This window comes from Musca vetustissima, unplaced genomic scaffold, assembly GCF_032173495.1.
Source record: "Musca vetustissima isolate MV318-11 ecotype Yass unplaced genomic scaffold, APGP_CSIRO_Mvet_v1 utg14477, whole genome shotgun sequence".
NCBI classification, from domain to species: Eukaryota; Metazoa; Arthropoda; class Insecta; order Diptera; family Muscidae; genus Musca; species Musca vetustissima.
In genome coordinates, this window is record NW_026874350.1 from 138,627 (window position 1) to 160,255 (window position 21,629).

General features: G+C 33.7%; 1 protein-coding gene across 1 annotated transcript; it reads left to right on the forward strand.

The window, feature by feature from the left end:
* Positions 1–10,012: 10,012 nt before the first annotated feature.
* LOC133333001 (phospholipid-transporting ATPase ID-like) lies at positions 10,013–21,326 on the forward strand (the record flags this gene model as incomplete). Its single annotated transcript, XM_061541341.1, has 2 exons — positions 10,013–10,149; positions 21,116–21,326. Coding segments are annotated over exons 1-2 (346 nt in total), but the record flags the coding sequence as incomplete, so codon positions are not given.
* Between the last annotated feature and the right edge of the window lie 303 nt (positions 21,327–21,629).

A 21,629-nucleotide genomic window follows, 5' to 3' on the forward strand; every position in this document is an offset into this window, starting at 1 on the left:
AAGAACGTTCGCGATCAAAACATTACTGTGAAAAAAAAATTGGCAAGTGTTCGGTGTCAGTTCCCTTTGAATGATTTCGAATAAATTTCTGTAGAGAGATTTTAAACCAAATGTAAAAACAAAAATGCCCGCATAATGTGAAAAATCTAGAAACTTAGAATAAATATAAAAATATGTGATGACGATGTGTAATTTAATTCGAAAAGAAAGTATGATTCATTAAAATATATATATATATATATATATATTGAATATAATCCATCAACAAAATATTTTCTGAGGAAACCATAAAATACAAATTAGCAGCCAATGGGGATATAGAATTAGCCTAGCACATTAAAACAGCAGTTTGTATCTATTTATCCTTTGGCTCTCGATGTGTATATTATAAGATCTATAACATAGCACATAGCCTACCGACGATAATGTTTTTAAAAAAGCTTCAAAATATCCGACAGTCCAATTGTCATGAATCTGTTTAAATATAAAGGTGTTCAAGAACACTAAATTAGATCCCCAACAAAAATAACTAAAAAATCTGAATCCATTCGGAAGTTATAACGAAATAAATGACTATGATTGTTTTAGATAAAAATAACCGCATGATTGTCCTATTTTTAAATTAAATACCGCACTATATTTGGATGGATACAAACGGTTACCACGGTTATTGATATAGGGTTAAATATGAAATCTTCCTACATAAAGTTATCAATATTGGCCCAATGTTTTTTTATAAAACAGTACCTCCCAAAGTTCTGTATTTTAGGACGTTTGGAGATACGTTTTTGATTTATTATTCCTTAGAAAATCTTCATACAAAAATTATCAATATCGGTTCGCATTTTGGTATAGGCCCCTCCCCTAGTACCATCTACCACAAAAAGGGTCAATATTATATAATCTTGTAAATTTTATTTGAATAACCGAATTGGTCAACATGAAATATGAAACATCTCTGATAAAACGAATAATAAAACCTGTGTGTAACTCCGAAGATCAATTCATCACATTTGTGAAATATTAAAAACTATTGCAATAAGAAAAGCAGTGAGCGGAGCAGTATAGTCGAACGGGGCCGAACATACGATACCCTACACAACTACCACGGAACTCTAACTTTCTGCGGATTTTTATTCCGAGCCTGAGCAATATTTCGTGATAGTTGCACCCTATTGCCCGATTAGTGGTCAACAGCATCAACACTGACATATTACTAATATTCAGTACAGTCCTTCTAATCAATTGTCCAGATTCCCTTCCACGTGGGTTGTGTTGTGATGATCGGCTTATAATTGCGGCCTATAGATCGACTCGAAAAAAACACCAAATACATGCAAATTTTCGTGAAAATTGGTCCATAACTGTGGCCTGTATCGTGTTACAAATTATAATGGACAGACGGACACATGTCTAGATCGACTCAGCTAGTCGAGATATGACAATCGACATACTTAAAGGTGGGTGGGATGACCAATATTTCGCGGCGTTACAAACTCTTGGGCCTGCACAAAGCTATAATTCCCTGATAACATAGTTTGTAGGGTATAATTATATTAATTTGTCTATGTATTCAGAATTATAGTACATTTATATTTAACTGGATTTCGTTAACCCAGTGGGTTTCAATTGTCAATTCCTTTGCATATATGTCAAATAAATCCTCATACAGTAGGTTAACCCAGTAAAAAGTTCTAATGTACATGCCGTTTATGAAGAACTTATAATAAATGCAAAAAAATCGAATAAATTTAAAACATTAAAAACACTTCTAAAGTAATCCGTTTGAATTCAAAGAATAAAGAATTTTGGTACAAATAATTCAAAAAATAAAGCAATTTACCACGTAAACTAAAACCACAAACCGCAAAGAATAATTACCGCGTGCCGGCAAAAAATACAACAGCTCAAGCTTAAGAAACCTCAGTGAGTAATAAAGGAAACAAATTCAAACTTCGAAATGCAAAAGAAATCAAAACATACACGCTTTCAAACGATCCACAAACAACAAAAATGAGAATAGGAGAGTAATAGAGAGTACCGTAACATACGAGCCCCCCAAAACATTCGTAACCAATTAGTACACATCTCAAAGATACGGTTGTTAAAAAAAATACGCTGCCGTTAGATGAGGGAGGGAGGGAGCAAGCCCCCCACATACAAAACAAAACCACCAGAGGTTGTATCCAAACACCAATTACAAACCGTAAACAAACTCTGAGAATGGAATAGAGAGAGATACAAATTGGTATCCAGTTATGTTGGTTGGAGGAGAGAGAAATGGAATGGAGCCCATAGAGAGTAACTGTGTAGAGAATGAGAGCAATGAGGCTCAAAACCATGTTAATGTGTATCAAACGATTCGTTTCAATTTCTTTGGCTAAGACCAGTTTCAAGTTCAGTTCAGTTTCGTTGCGAATGCTTAGGCGGGCACATCTTTTGGCTACGTTTTCGAAAATAAAAAACTAAAAATCAAGAGAAAATGAAAACAGTTTGAACTTATTGGCCATGGCATTTCTTAATGAAAGCAGAGATATTATGATAAATAAAGCGTAACCAACAAAAACGGTTTACTGTAACAAAATAAAACAAATTTGAAAAAATGAATGAAAATTGTGAAGCTAAGTTCGTGTGTGTGTGAAACAGATTTGAAACTCAATGTTTAAGAAAATAGTTTAAAGTTTTAACCTTAACTTGTACATAAGTAGGTAACACAAACCCGCTGAATGGCTTAGATCTTAATCAGCTAGTTGTTGCTCGGGTTGCCCGCTTACCTCATGATCATCATTACCAAAAAACCAAGTTTTATTTTTTTATCAAGATAATGACGTTCCGTCGTTTCGTATAATGTTTCTCGTATTTGTGTTTTTTTTTTGGAAATGAAAGTCAAGAATTGTTTACAGTGCTCCCTCATGAATGTTCATCGATCGCATTGTGTACGTACATATGTGAAAGAGTTCAAAAAGTTAAATGAAATAGATTCGAAAGAAAGCTGAAAAAAACTACACCAACAACATCAGCAACAGCCACCAAGTGAACTGAACCACCGCAACTGAGCGAATTTGGATTTTTTTGTGTTCAGTGACATGTAATTAATTGGTGAATTTAGTTTGGGTTTCCCACAACGACGATTTTTTGTGTTTCTACCATGACTTGGATTTTTTCTTCTTCTCTGGTATTGATTTTGAGAGTTGAAAACAAAACAATTAAATAAAATAAAATATGTGATTGATATTATTTTTATGTAATAATGTTTATGGGGATTTCGAAGACTAATGTAAAAACAAGGGGAGTGCCCCTATATCGGAGATAATGCAGTAATTTTTATAGACGGACTGAAAAGGGAATGTTTATATGGACAAACTGAAGTTGGGAGTTTAAGGGAACGGGGTCTTCATATACAATCTGAAAGCAGTTTTTATAGACGAGCTGAAGCACGGAGTTTTTACGACCTGAATAAGGGACTCTATATAGATGAGCTAAAGGGACTGTTTATTGAATAGTAGAGGGGAACGGAGTTGATCAGTCGAATCAATTGCTACCGAGAGAGGCTCAGTTTGATGGCTTAAGAGAAAAACCATTTTTGTTTGTGGAAAATCTCCTAAGTTAAAAAACCAGTGAGAGGAGCAGTATAGTCGGTCGGAGTCCACCATATGATACCCTACACAACTACCATAAAAATCTATCATTCTGCGATTCTATATTTCCCAAATATTGTTTTCTCGCCATAAAGTAAAATTTATGTCACGTGGTTTTTGGTTGATTTGACTCTCGGAATATTGACCGATAATCATCTAACCAACCTTTCTAAGTATTGGTCAGATTCCTTCACGGTGTATAATGTGTGATGTTCTGCATATAATAATGGCCTCTGGAAAAATAAAGTTTTCGGTCCATTGCACCCACTTAATATCACCGAAAATTATAGGCGTCGTCCTTGAACATAACCGGAACTTCATGTAAAATTTCAAAGCGATCAGCGAGACATTTGCGCATTCCAGACATTCTAGTGGGGTAATAATACTAAACAATATCAAAGCGCATAGACACCTTTAAATAATTATTCCAACATCCGAGAACATACAACAACTCCTCTTGGATATACCACCAACTTCTGGGGTCGATGTCCATCAGGAGCAAATGTATACGCCACAGAATATAAATGTTGTCATTTTCCACATAAATATCTGGGTCCATTTGACATTTGACCATTTGGCTTGCTCTCTTGCCAGATTCTCTTGCAGGTGTGAAATTCTGTAATGGTCGGGTCATAATTGTAACATCTATAGCGAAAAAAACAGAATAAAAAGCTTTTGGTCCATTTCCACCCCTAAATATTATTGGATCAAATGCAAAAATGCATGCAAAATTTCGTGACGATGGGACCATAAATATAGCCTGTATCGTCTTTACAAATTATAATGTGCAAACGAACGTACATACATATATTGATCGACAAAGCTAGTCGAGATATGATCGGTATACTTAAAGGGGGTCTCTGACCAATATTTCGCGGCGTTACTGACAACGTAGTTGTGTAGGGTATAATAACGAAGATCTTCAGCAATTAGATTTGTCGTAGTTCAAACAATAGCTATATACTGACAGTGAAACGTGTCACTCCTTCTGGTACCTCCATCACAAAATGGGCAGAATGTTGCTGAAAATGCATTTTATAATATCATACGAACAGAACTTCCGACTATCCATTTTAAATTAAACTTTGCACTTTGGAAATTGAGACTTATCCGTCCACTCTTTCTAGCACCTCTCTCACAATGGGTAAACAATTTCAGGAGATTTCAGGCTAATATACATTTATTTCATATATTGACAAAAAATAGGATGGATTGAATTTACATCGGCGAAGCCTTGGCCCAAATGAATGAAATAGACCCATTTCTTAAACGGATGGTGACTGGAGATGAGAAATGGATCACATACGATAACCCTGTGCGAAAACGATCGTGGTCAAAGAGAGGTGAAGCACCTCAAATGGTGGTCAAACCTGGACTAAATTGACCAGAATTGGCCAACAGGAGAGGTGTCGGGTTCCACCAGTACAACGCTAGGCCACACACATCTACAGTGACTCGTCAGAAACTTCGGTAGCTTTGTTGGGAAGTTTTAATGCATCCGCCATACAGTCCGGACTCGGCACGAAGCGATTATCATCTTTTTCTTGCATTGCAAAATTGCTTTAATTATAAAAAATTGGTATGTAGGGAGGATTGTGAAAACCGACTACTAGAGTTTTTTTTTTTTTTTGCAAATAGAGAGCTGTACTTCTACGAGGGATGCATTATGAATTTACCTTTAAAATGGCAACAAATCATACCACAAACGGTGCATATTTGGCCCAAATCGGACATTCCGAAGCATGTTAAATAAAGTCCTATCAGCGCCGTTTTGAAGAGTCTATGTATTCTGACTTAGACCAATATTTATATTATCCACGAGGCTCTTGGGCTCAATTTGGATTGTTTTGAACATACATGGGGGCGAAAGTTCTTTCTCATATGTTTGCAAGTGTCACAATCATCGTTCCGACATGTGCCTGTTTTTATGATGAAGTGAAAAATCCTTCTGGCAAGATCCACGCAAGAGGAGTTGTTGACCTTAAAATTAATTTCATTATATATTAGATATAAAAAAATATTGGATTTAGCTTTGTAGAAAGTACTGTCGCGTTTTACACGGATTTTTATTTAGACCTTGGCAGGCCAACCTTATCGAATATCTCAAATCGACTTTCGATATTTTAAAGGAGCCTATCAGTTCTCAATATTATTTGGAGGTCCCTAAGTTATTAATATCTTGTGAGAGAACTCAGCATATTTCTGAATCTAATATTAATGCAAAGGAATGTAAAATTTTGTCATACTGTACGTGGATCGGAACAGTATGACAAAATTTTACACTCCAATGCATTAATGTCGGATTCAGAAATTTTCGATATGTTGATACTTTGTGGGAAGAAGTTAGAAATTGGTATAGGTTTGGTAAAAGTTTGGACATTCTGTTCGCTTTATATTATAAAATTAATTTTCAGCAAAACTTTGGACATTTTGTGGGGGAGGTCGAAGATGAGTAGAACAATGTTCACAGTGTCGTAGAAGAGTGAGGGGCGGTATATAAATCACAAATAATGCAGTGTGGTATATTTCCAAAGTTAATTTTTCTTCGGTTTTATTTATTTATCGTTGCCTTCTTCTTCAGCAAGGGCTAAAGATGAGAAATGGATCACATACGATAATCCTGTGCGAAAAACGGTCGTGGTCAAAGAGCGGTGAAGCAACTCAGACGGTGGCCAAACCAGGACTAACGGCCAGGAAGGTTCTGTTATGCATTTGGTGGGACTTTAAGGGATTATATATTATGAGTTGCTTCCGTGAGGCCAAACGCTAAATTCTGATCTCTTCTGTCAACAACTGCAGATATAAATTGATCAGAATTGGCCAACAGGAGAGGTGTCGTGTTCCACTAAGACACACATTTACAGTAACTCGCCAGAAACTTCAGGAGCATGGTTGGGGGCGGTATATAAATCACAAATTATGCGGTGTGGTATATTTCCAAAGTTATTTTTTCATCGGCTTTACTTATTTATCGTTGCCTTCTTCTTCAACAAGGGCTAAAGATACAGGCATGTAGGTTCCCCTAAATTTCAAATAGCTCCTAAATTTCGAAATATTAAAAAATAATAATAATATTAATTTGATCAATATATCCAACATACATTAGGAAGTGCGAAAATAATTGAGAACCGAACGAGTTTCATTTTTGTAATGTTGCCCAAGAGACCTTAGTAACAGAGGTCGTAAACCTATGTTACAAAGAAACGGAAGTAAAATCTTCACCTGTTTCTATGTACCTACATACATAACCATATATACTTCATAATGGTACCATAGCCATATCTACTTAAATAGATCAATATTACCACTAATGGCATGTGATCTAAAAAACCAAAACTTGTAACTAAGTGAAAAATAGATAATCATGAAAAATCGAGAATAAATTAATAAAAAATTTCGCAAAACATGAAAGATATCAAAAAATAATACTAACAGATTTAAATTAACTCTTACCCTCGTTAAAGTAGTTCTTGTTGTTGCAGTTGTCAAATCCATTATAACGGAACAAAGGTTTCGAATGAAATCTTCTGTAAATAAATTAAAGAAACCGAAAAACAAAAATAATAATGTGTTAAAATTTCAATCAAATGAGAAAAATATACAGACATTAGCTGCTACCGTTAGTTGTGTGTGTTCGGGAAAGATGAACAATGGCACCCGATAACAACAAAAACAAAAACCATCTGATCATCATTTGGGGGAAGGGAAATACAAAAATGTAAACAAGAAATCGAAGTGTGCTAATTAAAAGCCCATAAAAATCATTTAAAAAAATTAGCAAATGAATGAATGAGTTTGGATGAATGAATAGCAACAACATTCACATACACAGTAGCTCATTTGTATAATGGGAACTCGTGTGGAGACTAAACGGTGGAACTTTGTTGTGATGATGGTGGGCAGACGATGACGATGTTACAACAATCAAACAAGTGGGAAATGTGCGAATTCCAATGAAATCGCGTTGTATATGTGTATTTGTGAAGCTGTGCATTTACGTCGTCGTTGTTGTAGTTATACAAACGAAAATCCGGAAAACTCTAACCGTTATCAACGCCATAGAGCTTCGATTTGGCGAACATTCTAACAAAGACCTCCTTTTTGCAAAAATCTCATTTGCCGAGGCAAAAACAAAAAATAAAACAAAAGAGTGCGTCTAAAGAGAAATGTGTCAATAAGTAAAATAAATCGAGTGTGCAAATATTATTATGTGATTTCAGTTGGGGAGGTACGGACGGTAACGTTCGCTGGTTTGAAACACAAGAAAACGACATAATAGACGACAAACGCTATGAAACAATTAAAACTAATGATCAACATCATCATGTAACGGTTGGATAAGACGTAATCACACAATGATGATCATTATTGACAGTAGAATGGGTCGAAAACATGAGTCGATTGGTAAAAGAAATGGTGGAATTTTTAAGAAATATTTGTTAAAGGACCCCTAGAAGGCCACTACAAGGCATGGATTTTTTAAAGAATATTTTTTCAAGGGCTATATAAGGCGTGGATTTTTTAAAGAATATTTTTTCAAGGACCAATACAAGGCGTGGTTTTTTAAAGAATATTTTTTCAAGGACCAATACAAGGCGTGGATTTTTTAAAGAATATTTTTTCAAGGGCTATATAAGGCGTGGTTTTTTAAAGAATATTTTTTCAAGGACCAATACAAGGCGTGGATTTTTTAAAGAATATTTTTTCAAGGGCTATATAAGGCGTGGATTTTTTAAAGAATATTTTTTCAAGGGCTATATAAGGCGTGGATTTTTTAAAGAATATTTTTTCAAGGGCTATATAAGGCGTGGATTTTTTAAAGAATATTTTTCCAAGGGCTATATAAGGCGTGGATTTTTTAAAGAATATTTTTTCAAGGGCTATATAAGGCGTGGATTTTTTAAAGAATATTTTTTCAAGGGCTATATAAGGCGTGGATTTTTTAAAGAATATTTTTTCAAGGGCTATATAAGGCGTGGATTTTTTAATGAATATTTTTTCAAGGGCTATATAAGGCGTTGATTTTTTAAAGAATATTTTTTCAAGGGCTATATAAGGCGTGGATTTTTTAAAGAATATTTTTTCAAGGGCTATATAAGGCGTGGATTTTTTAAAGAATATTTTTTCAATGGCTATATAAGGTGTGGATTTTTTAAAGAATATTTTTTCAATGGCTATATAAGGCGTGGATTTTTTAAAGAATATTTTTTCAATGGCTATATAAGGTGTGGATTTTTTAAAGAATATTTTTTCAATGGCTATATAAGGTGTGGATTTTTTTAAAGAATAAGGTGTGGATTTTTTAAAGAATATTTTTTCAATGGCTATATAAGGTGTGGATTTTTTAAAGAATATTTTTTCAATGGTCTATATAAGGTGTGGATTTTTTAAAGAATATTTTTTCAATTAGTAGGCCTTTTTAAAAATTATTTCTTAAGTGTGGATTTAAAAAAAATATGTTGTAGGAATTTACGATACTCACCTGTACCCAACCCAATTTACAATAAAAATAATAATACTTACAAATGAGGGCGTATTTTATACAATTGTTTTATGATGCCGCCAAATGTTTAGTTTCGAATAGTGAAAAATCTCATTATATCTAATTGTTCTTCACTAATTGCTGCTGTACGAACATAATTAACAGTTACAAACCACGTCAAGATGTTACACAATAACTAGACATCGGATTTGAAAATAAATGCTACGATTTTAAGGTTTACTGGCTGCTGCTGTCACTGGTGTTGTTGGTGTAGTTGTATTTCCTAACTGGCTCAAACAAGACACAAAGTGAATTAATTAAAAACAACAACAACTAAGCCGAACGAAGTGCGTTTTTTATCATCTAATGATTTCAATCTACTTTTTGTTACAATTTAGTTAGTCACAAAAAGGTTGGGATTCGGAAAACTTGTCTTTAAGAAAAAATCTGTGTAACCAAAATTTGGAAAAATGTGCTTACAATGAAGAAAAGAACTACTAAACAAAATAAACAACCATTTACCCCACAGCCCTACACTCCAAAATAAATTGTAACCCACGAAAATAATACAACAAAATATTACAAAAATATTCTAATTAAAATAACAAACAACAAAAACAAATGATACGCATAACAAGTCTACAAAATAAATTAAAATTTTTTGCGGAAATAAAAATTTTATTTGATGAAAATAAAAATCCCCAAAAAGAAAATAATTAAAAATTAAATAATAAAAATTATATTAATTTTGTGTTGTAATTTGTTGTGAATAAAAAAAACTACTCTGATTGCTGAATGCTTGCGCAAAGTGTGCGTGTGAAAAGTGAGAGTGAGTGTTTGTGTTTTGGCGCCCCTCCTGTATTAATTCGCCAGTCAGCTTCTTCAGGGAGAAACATGAATTTTATTGGCCGTCATGATCATTTGGGCGGTTATCGGCGTGTGAACACAACCACCTATGGCATACCCCTATTTACGAAAAATGAAACAACATCGTTTGTTAAAGAAAGTGTTTCATGGAAGTGGCACAAGGTAAAAAAAATGCAAACCAAAAAAATTAAATACAATGATTTAATTATTATTAAAACAAAATTATATAATTAAAAAATATAAACAAATTTGCATAGTGGGAGGTCGTAGAAAGAAATATATAAGCTTGTAACCAAATTTTGAGACAATAAGTAAACAAAAAATCGACAGCTAGACACGGCTATTTTTTAAAGGATTCTCTGTGCAATTTTCAAAATAGATTTGAAGGTAATATAAATATCACAGGTGTGGATTTTTAAAGAAAATTTGTTAAGATCTATCCCAGGTGTGGATTTTTTGTTTAAGGAGTACCTCAAGCGAGGATTTTTTTAATTTTAGATTTTTAAAAAGTACCTTAGTCATGGATTTGTTAAAGAATATTTTTTCAAGGACTATCAGAAGCGTGGATTTTTAAAGAATAATTTTAAAGGAGAGTCTTAGGCGTGGATTTTTTAAAGGAGAGTCTTAGGCGTGGATTTTTTAAAGGAGAGTCTTAGGCGTGGATATTTTAAAGGAGAGTCTTAGGCGTGGATTTTTTAAAGGAGAGTCTTAGGCGTGGATTTTTTAAAGGAGAGTCTTAGGCGTGGATTTTTTAAAGGAGTGTCTTAGGCGTGGATTTTTAAAGGAGTGTCTTAGGCGTGTATTTTTAAAGGAGTGTCTTAGGCGTGGATTTTTTACAGTTGAGTCTTAGGCGTGGATTTTTTAATGGAGTGTCTTAGGCGTGGATTTTTTAAAGGAGTGTCTTAGGCGTGGATTTTTTAAAAGAGTGTCTTAGGCGTTGATTTTTCAAAGGAGTGTCTTAGGCGTGGATTTTTTAAAGGAGTGTCTTAGGCGTGGATTTTTTAAAGGAGTGTCTTAGGCGTGGATTTTTTAAAGGAGTGTCTTAGGCGTGGATTTTTCAAAGGAGAGTCTTAGGCGTGGATTTTTTAAAGGAGTGTCTTAGGCATGGATTTTTTAAAGGAGTGTCTTAGGCGTGGATTTTTCAAAGGAGAGTCTTAGGCGTGGATTTTTTAAAGGAGTGTCTTAGGCGTGGATTTTTCAAAGGAGAGTCTTAGGCGTGGATTTTTTAAAGGAGAGTTTTAGGTGTTTATTTTTTAAAGGAAAGTCTTAGGCGTGGATTTTCAAAGAATATTTTTTCAATGGCCTTCCAAGGCGTGGTTTTTTAAAGACGCCTTGGAAGGTAATTGGCGTGGTATTTTTAAAGACGCCTTGGAAGGCGTGGTATTTTTAAATACGCCTTGGAAGGCCATTTGCGTGGTATTTTTAAAGACGCCTTGGAAGGCCATTGGCGTGGTATTTTTAAAGACGCCTTGGAAGGCCATTGGCGTGGCATTTTTAAAAAATATTTTTTCAATGGTCATCCAATGCGCGTGGCATTTTTAAAAAATATTTTTTCAATGATCATCCAAGGCGCGTGGCATTTTTAAAGAATATTTTAAGGGAGGTGTTGCTAGGAATATTTTTTAGAAGACTATAGCAATCGTAAAGAGTATGAGGATAATTTTTATTTTTTTCTGTTCTATATATCAACTAAAAATTTGCTTCTAATATCATTATTGTGTATGTTTCTACCATTAAAAATACACGCCTCCACAAATCAAAGGAGAAATAAATTTTATTACACTTTATTTGCGCAGTATCTTCAAAATTTTGCAAAACAAAGTCGCTTTAAGTCCACAAAATAAATAAATATTTATTACAATTATAATTCAAAAGACATTCGAACTTAGAGACTGGGTGTGTTATACCAAACATCTGAAATGTGGATATTGTGATACACCAAAGGATACAGACCACCCGTTGAGTTCAGTTTTACGACCTATTTATAAATATGTTTGTATTCCTCCTAATGCTATAGTTTAGGGTTTTAAACATGAATTTGTCTACAACTGCATGTTATTGTTGTTAAAATCACATGTGAAATATAATACAGCTCGTAAACAACGACGTTTGAGTGAGAAAAAAAACAAAACCAATGAATGAAAGAAACCAGAATCCCATAAATTCTGTCAAATCGTTCTACAGAGCCACACACACCATACATTAGGAAAGTCATTAAACCAAAAAAAGTGTTATTTGTTGCTTCGGAATCAAAACAAAAAAAAACTGTTTGATGTACACAGTGATTTCAAGAAGTTTAAAATACTGTTTGCTTAAAAATTATATCAATTTCAATAAGATGATAGTGTTAATAACCAACACATAAGATTATGAGACAAAAAGTGTAGAAATTCATATTTTGGATTTGGGCACGTTTTTCAATCGATTTTGCTTTAATTTTTTTTATAGAATTATTATAGGGTATCAAAAATTGTTAATGCCAATTTACGGTTTGGTATAGCTCCCATAGAATGGTACCATCCTATTTTCGGTATTTTGAAGACATTAACCACATTTTTCAAATGATGGCGCTTAAATTTGTTATACCAGTGAGCGGAGCAGTATAGTCGGACGGGGCCGATCATATATTACCCCATTCAGCTGACACTGAATTCTAAGTTCCTGCGGATCTATATACTGAGCCAAGGCAATATTTCGCGATATATGCACTCTTTTGACCGATTAGAAGCCAACAGCTCATCTGCGGGATCTTTTCCGGGAGTAAAAACACTCGAATCATCTAAATTTCATTATTTTATACAAAAAAAAAAAAAAAAAAAATGGTTCATTTGACAAAATATTGGCCTTCATTATCATGACAGCCATTCAAATTAGTTGGTAAGAGCGGCGGAAAATGTGTAAAGTTCGGCTTGTAATTGTGGCGTCAAGAGCAACTAGAAGTCCAACCGAAAATAAAGTTTTCGGTTCAATTCATCCCCGAAATACATTCTAATCATCATAGAAAATTAAAGCCTCGTCCCAGACCATAACCGGAACCTCATGCAAAATATCCTAGCTATCAGCTCGGAATGTATGCCCTCTAATGTTGTAATGGTAATGGTAGACACTTGTTATTATCATAGTACAGCATACAACAATATAATTGGTACCAATTTAAAAGTCCTCTGGTATATAAAATCGAATTCTCCGGTCTATATCCTTCAGTAGTAAATATATTCGCACATAGAATACAAATATTGCCATTTTTCACACAGAAGTCTGGATCCATTGGACATGCTGACTATTGGCCGACTATCATGAGAGGAAACATGCTTGTTCTTTGGTCACACGCCTTTTTGTGTTTACGATGCTCGAGGCATAATTGCGGTCTCTGGAGCGACCAGAAAATCAGACAAAATAAGTTTTTCGTCCATTTCATCCCCTAAATATTAACGGATCATTACCAAAAACAATAGAGGTCTTCTTTGGCCGGGTTGCATGCAAAATTTTGTGACGATTGGTGCATAACTGTAGTAAAAGTTATAATATAATGTCTATACTAAAAGGTGGGTCTAGGGCCAATATTTCTCGGCATAACAAACTCTTGGGACTGCACAACGCTATAATACCCTGACAACATAATTGTGAAGGGTATAAAAATTTTCCGTTTATGTTTTTCAACTAGAGTGTCTGTAATTTGGAACACTATTCTTTCAGAGCATGAACAACCTAATATCACGTAACATCATAACATCCTTATATGAATATTCAGATTACACTTTGAATGCACCCCAAAATATAAAAAGTTCGATCCGCAGAACATAATGTGCTCTTTACTTGTTCTAAAATATTTTTGAATTATTTTTTCATCAAGCTTGAAACTTTAATTATACCCTACACAAGGATCAAGTCAACCAAAACCTAAAGTGACCAGTTTTTTTTTTATTTTATGGCGTAAAAATACACTTCAAGAAAAATGAAAAATATGCCAGGGTTAGAAAGTAGAGCTGTTGACCTATAATCGATCAAGGGGGCAAATATCACGAAATATTGCTCAGTTTAAGAATATAGAACCGCAGAAAGTTAGAGTTCGTGGTAGTTGCGTAGGGTATCATATGGTCGGCCCCGTCCGACAATACTGCTCCGCTCACTGTTTTTTTTATTATGATCAATATGAAATTATCACCAAATCGTCCATGACCGTAACACATTTTATTTCGCGCCCAAATATCTTTATTGATTTTATGCTTTTATTACTAATGACATATTTTATTGTCGTTAAAAAAAATAAGACATTCTCATTCAATGTGACATTGTTTCAAAAAAGCATGGGGTCTTCATAAATAATTACCTCTTGTTATCGGTTGTATTATTTTCAAATTAAGCTTAATTGGGCACTTTAGAACACTATGCTCCCTATAAAAATCAAAAACAAAAAAGAAAACATCACATAAGGTAATTTGTAATAAAAACGGCCCAATAATTCTCCACTTTTAAATCAACAATAGTCTAGAAATAATATTTTCCTAATACAAGTTTGCAAATGAAATAATGAAATATAATATAATTCCGAATAAGAACAATAAAACCTCATTGTTTATTGTGCCACATATAACTGCTGGTTTCAATTCAATGTTTTAAAAATATTTTGTCTTGTGAACTCTATTAACCTCCTGGCAAATACAATTTGCAATGACAAGCATTAAACCAAACAATTGATACACACATAAAATTTAATAATTTTCTTCTGTTTTCAACAACCATTTTATAGACTAATAATCTGTTTTTCTATAATAAAAAAAAAAATCTAAACAAATTCTAACTGACTATTTCCATTTGAGAATCTGCTCTAAGGTTCTATTTATATTAACAGCTTTTCGTATTAGGTTTCTAATTATTATAACAAATATTATTTTGTTTTTCATGTTTTCTTGAGGAATAATGTAACACCGATTATAGTCGAAACCTTGGCATGAAGTTTGCACATGTGGTAGTTGTTATTTTCAATTTTTTTTTTGTTCAATAATGCTTTTGCCTTGTTTTTGTGATTTGTGTATTACAGAATGTTCCATTTTGATTTGTTAGCATTTTCACATGTACATACGTACAGTATGGTGTTTTCAATAATTTTTAATTTAAAATAAAAAAAAAATGAAAAAAAAAACACCCAAGTGTTAATTGATTACGTTTATTATTATTGCATTTTTGCGCACAGTAACCGCAAAATGATTTGTATTAATTAATAAAAATAAGCAGTATATATATAGTATAAGTCTCTGGGGTAACATAAAGTAAACGGCATTAGTGTTACACAATTACAAACAAACATATTTTGATGTAATGGGTAAAGTGTTATGGGCAGGGGAATGTCACACTGCGATTACTTTGTAATCTTACATCAACATTATTCGTACAAATCTACAAATAAATCTGGATATAGCTCGTTTGTATCTCAGAATGTAATCAATTATTTTTTTAATACCTAGAGGAATATCTAGCTTTTATAAAAATTTAATATATCCGTAAAAAGTTCCTTAAAAAATTAAAAGTTTTCCTATAGATGTAAAATTTTCAGCAGCTCCTTGATTGGTAGAAACTATAAACGCTATATATCCTGTGCTCTTTAAGAGGACTTCTGCCAATAGAAGGTCTTAGGAAATATTTTATATTTACAATAACTCTCTAATCTATCTTAAAAATTGTCTTATGTTTGTAGACGAAATATCTACAGAAATACTCGATAAGGCATCATGTCTATATTTAGAAACATAATCGTTTTCCTTATGATTCGGAGAATATTTTGGATCAAATTTTGCTTTATCTAAAATTGGAGGAATGACAAAATATAGATCTAGCACTAAAAATGTCTGTGGTATTCACGCACCAAAAAAACAGGCCGATCTTTTCTAAAAAAATAAATTCAGTAAGCAGATCAATATAGCCTGAGAGGACTAAAAACTACACAGAAAAAATAATTTTTATGGATGCATCTGCATCTATGGATGCAATTATAGTGGTTTCATGTCACAGGTTAAAAAAAAAACAACTTTGGAGTGTGTGTTTGGTGGCGGGTTTCTTAAGCACAGAAAATTTTTTGTCGTTTTAATTTTTCTATTTTGATTTTATGTTTTCTTCAACTTCGTTATGCGTCATTAGAACAACCATATAATATAATTCGGTTGGGTTTGTTGTTCGTATCAACGCTTGTTTGATATATTGTATTTAGTATTTATATCGAAATAATTTGGAAAATATATATGCGAATTTTGCAACACCAATGTAGAGGTCAGTAATAGAGTCTGAAATATCGAACACCATGTAATGAGAGGCGGAGAACGATATCAAAACAAAACGCAGCCGAAAAATGATTTTTTTTCTTGGGAGCAATACATTTATTTTTGTCAAGAGAGAGAGAGAGAGACAGTTGTGAGGTATAAAAGTATTACAAAATTCCAAATTAGTAGGGAGTTAAAGGTTCTGAAACTGAGCATTTTTTCAAATATTAAAAACAACAAATTTCGATTGAAAAGTATGACAACATTTTCTGTTATTTAAAAGCTGCATCAATTACTGTCAATCCTACGTTATAACCTCTCTAATACTTAAATTATAGGAGAGTACTGTATGAAAATGCATGTTTTTGGGAGGTTTTATTTTGTATTCATTTCAGAATATGACGCCCAACTAGAAATGGTGTAAATACAACATAGATTTGTCATCAAGAAGCATTGTAAGGGGGCGTTCACGTATTATGTAAGTACTATAGGCCGGTGGGAGATATAAGCTTTGCTTATTTTTGATGACATGGAGAGGGGTTTTAGAGATGGTGATTAAGTCAGCAGTAGTTCTTTACTTTTTGCACATGGCAACCCTCATCCACACTTAATACGATTATATTATTTGTACCTTACTCTTCATAGAGGTTATTTATAATAAACGATTGAATTTATTGAAATACATACATAAATACATACAATTAAATATTAACAAGTGAAAAAGCGGTAAGTTCGGCCGGGCCGAACTTTGGATACCCTCCACCATAGATATACTGATAGGTACTAGAAATGAAAATATAGGGAACATACCAAAAAGTGGACCTATACCGACATTTCTAAAAACGGATTATGTAAACCATAATACAAATTTTAGAAAATTTTTAAGGATAATTATACCCTCAGCCTTATGGCTAATGAGGGTGTATACACTTTAACACGGTGAAAATGTGCCTCATCGAAATATTGGTTCTAGACCCCATGTTTCTTTGGACCAAATCCGTTTCAGAAAATTTAGATTTCATCCGAACTTTGCCCATCTTATTATTTCTTCCAAGCTTAGTTCAAATTCTTGAACTTCCAATCAGGGTCTAGATCTAACTGCGGCTATAGTTCATTATCCAACCATACGTTCTAATTGTTTATCTCTCTATCCTCCGCAGGTGAAATTATTACAAAAGAGTCTTAGAACCAAACTCAAAACGCGGAACAAATCAGATAACTATTTTAATATAAAAAAGGGGGTTATATGAGGACTACCCCATAAAGGGGGCGAATATTAATAATTTTTGGTAGAGAGATTTGTTAGCATATACGACTACAAATTACCAAATTGCAGCAAATTCGGTTGACCCCCAAATATCGAAAATTGGGGGTACCCTTATATGGGGGCTATCCGAAAAAATGGGCCTATATTCATAATTTTTTGTGGAGAGATTTGGAACCTATTAAGAACCCAATGTACAAATTTCAGCGTATTCGGTTGAAAAACGCGCCCAAGAACCCCAAAATACCGAAAATTGGGTATAAATATAGGTAAATTTTATGTGGAGAGATTTGGTACCCATTAAAAACTCGAAATACTAAATTACAGCCAATTCGGTAGAAAAATACGATCAAAACCCCCAAAATACTGTAAATTAGGAGGCACCGTTATATGGGGGCTACAAGAAAAAGTGGACCTAATTTTTTGTGGGGACATTTAGTACCCAATAAGAACCTACTGTACCAAATTTCAGCGTATTCGGTTGAAAAACGCGCCCAAGAACCTCAAAATACCGAAAATTGGGGTACTGTTATATGGGAGCTATGTCTAAACGTGGACCGATATATCCCATCTTCGAACTTGACCTGCCTGCAGACAAACCTATGCAAAATTTCAGCATCCTATCTCAATTCCTTCAGAAGATCGCGTGATTACAACAGACGGACGGACATGGCTAGATCGTCTTAGAATTTTACCCTGTTCAAGAATATATATACTTTATAGGGTCGGAAATGAATATTTCGATGAGTTACAAACGGAATGACAAAATTAATATACCCTCCATACTATGGTGGAGGGTATAAAAATATCGATCTCTTATCTTTGAGAACCCTATCTAAAATTTTATGACCGGCATTTTTGTACAATACTGTGTGGATGAAAAATCGCTATGGTAATGTTTGGAGCCCGGCTTAAATAAACTAATGGCTAAAATTACTTACAAAAATCCCCACATCTCCAAACTTTGACCTATGGCATTTTTCTTTTTTTTCATTCCCAGTAGGAATTTTCCAGCCCCCAGACCATGACCCCGATTTTGTCTCTCATAGTAATGAGGCATTTCGGGATTTTCAAGGCATATCATAATTTGGCAATCAGGATTCATTAAGGGTAAAATGAATTAATCTGACTATATTTTTAACACGGTTCCAAATAAAGTCCCGATTCCATATAAAGTCTCATTTTCCAACCAATATGACATTACTACTTAGATGGCTTGTGACAGAAGATTTGTTCCTTAGGCCGAGCCTGTGAAAGACCATGTTCCGTGATGTTATCTTCCACTTGATATTTCCACCGAAATCGTGACCTTCTCCTTCTAAGAGAACCATCAGTTGGTTCGCTTTTATATGCCTTTTGAACTGGGGTATTCTCATATTTTATGAGAACATGACCTAGCCAACGTACTCACTGCAGCTCGATACGTCTGACTATGTCGATATACGGGAATAAATGGTACAACTTTGATGCAGATCGGTACATATATCTTTCGAAAAATTGTTATCTCAAATACTCCGAGAGCTACTCCATCAGCTTACGCAAGTTCACATGCTTAAGATCCATACAACAGAACGGGTAGTACCATCTTGTCTTGTAGAGAGTGAGTTTGGACTGGCGGGAGGTGGCCATGTTTCTAAACTGCTTAATTGTAACATAGTAGCTCTGTTGGCGAACACAATTCTTCTCCGAATTTCAAAACAGATGTCATTAGTTCTATTCATGGAGGTACGATGGTATATAAAATCTTTGACTACCTCGAAGCTGTAGTTCTCAAGTTCCACAGTTGGTCCGAGTCCACTTTGGCAGACTCCGAATTTACCTGCTGACCCTGTGCCACTTAATGTTATCCTGCATAGCCGTATTAATTTTGCAGGAATGGCAAACGCAGACATGGCTTTAAATAACTCTGAACGGATAGGGCTGTCGAATGCGGCTTTATAGTAGACGAATAGGTGGAATGTATCGATATGTTTTTTGTGGGTCTTTTCCAGTATTTAGCGCAGAGTGAAAATTGGTATGGAACAATAATGTCATTAGCCATTGGCTTTAGTCGTTCACACAACACGCTGGTTAGCATTTTATATGCGGTGGGAAGGAGTCTTATTCCTCTTTTGTACACGGGACAGAGGATGCTGAGGTTCCAATCATTGGGCATGCATTCCTCTAGCCAAATTGTAGTAATCAACATCTGACCACCGGTCTTGAACAGTTCGGCTGCTAAACCATCGGCACCTGATGTTTTATTGTTCTTCAGTCTATTTGAGACCAGAAGCTTTTCAAAATGCTCATTCCAGATCCTCGTTTAGTGTTTTATTCGTTGTTAAAATTTCATTCTGACTCCAGTACGCCTCGATTTGATCACGCTCACGTTGTTTCTTGTTCTTTCTTTTTTTCTGAAAACACGTTTCTCCTTTTCCAGAAATATTCTATGAGAAAACTTTGTGGATATATGGGGGATAGAAAATTATTTAATATTTTCTGCTCAAGATATTCTGTAGTGAATACCTCCTTCTATGATTATTTGTTTAATTTTTCTTGTTTGGATTTGTTTCGGCTTAAGGTTAAATAAAATTCAGTATTTTGTTTTCTGCTTTTTTATTTTTTATTCTCCAATATTTCGACTGTCTTGGACAGTCATCTTCAGGGAAATACTAAAAGATACAATTATTTAATAAGGTTTTCACAGAATAATATAACACAAATATTACGTTATGAGAGAAGCTACAGGTTTGTTATACCGTCTATGCTAAACTAAACTTTAATTCGTCTGTGCTTATGAACTAAATTTCTATACATTTCTATTCTCTTCTCTTGCGGTACATTTATTATATTAAGCATTTCTAAGGTAAATCGTCGTTTATAATTGTTTTCCTGTGTCAAAATATCAACGTCTTTGAAATTTGGCGTATGCCCCGTCATTGGGCAATGTGCTGCAAGAGCCGTCTTTTGTTCTAATGGCTTGTCTGCATTTTGTCTGCATTTTGATGCAGACAAGCCATTAGAACAAAAGACGGCTCTTGCAGCACATTGCCCAATGACGGGGCATACGCCAAATTTCAAAGACGTTGATATTTTGACACAGGAAAACAATTATAAACGACGATTTACCTTAGAAATGCTTAATATAATAAATGTACCGCAAGAGAAGAGAATGAATTACAAGACTGACACGGACCACTGTGCACATATGTATAGAAATTTAGTTCATAAGCACAGACGAATTAAAGTTTAGTTTAGCATAGACGGTGTAACAAACCTGTAGCTTCTCTCATAACGTAATATTTGTGTTATATTATTCTGTGAAAACCTTATTAAATAATTGTATCTTTTAGTATTTCCCTGAAGATGACTGTCCAAGACAGTCGAAATATTGGAGAATAAAAAATAAAAAAGCAGAAAACAAAATACTGAATTTTATTTAACCTTAAGCCGAAACAAATCCATTATTTGTTTAAGATAAATTAAAAATGTGTCACAGTTTATTAAAGCTAACAAGCCATACAAATTAATTTTATAATATTGTCATTAACGCTATAATAACTTTAATTATATTAATTTATTTATTTGGAAAAAAATTCTCAACATTATTTATATTTTTTGTCAATTGCAGGGTTCGCGTGTCAGCACCATCAATGATTGGCTGCAAATAAAAATTGGCGGCGATGAGGAGGTCAAGAAGAAAAAACGAAAACAAAAATTGAATCGTATTAAATCAACGAAATACACATTCATAACATTTCTGCCACAAAATCTACTCGAGCAGTTTCGTCGAATAGCGAATTTTTATTTTTTAGTTATGACAATTATATCATTGCTAATTGGTGAGTATTTTGTGGTTATTTATTTTTTTAATATGAATTTAAATTGAGTACACAATTTATAAAAAATTTGGGATCACAATTGATATTTTTTAAATATAATAGTTAATATATTTAAACTTAAATATAATTGGGTGTGATAAAATTTTTTAGAGACCTAATAGGCCTACACCGACTTAAGAATCCACTTGAACATGTGGCGATATTTTCACTATTATCTAAATACTAAATATTCATCTTAGAGAATAACAGTAAAATACAGACCACGAAATATATATACCACTAAAATTATGTACACCTGTTTAT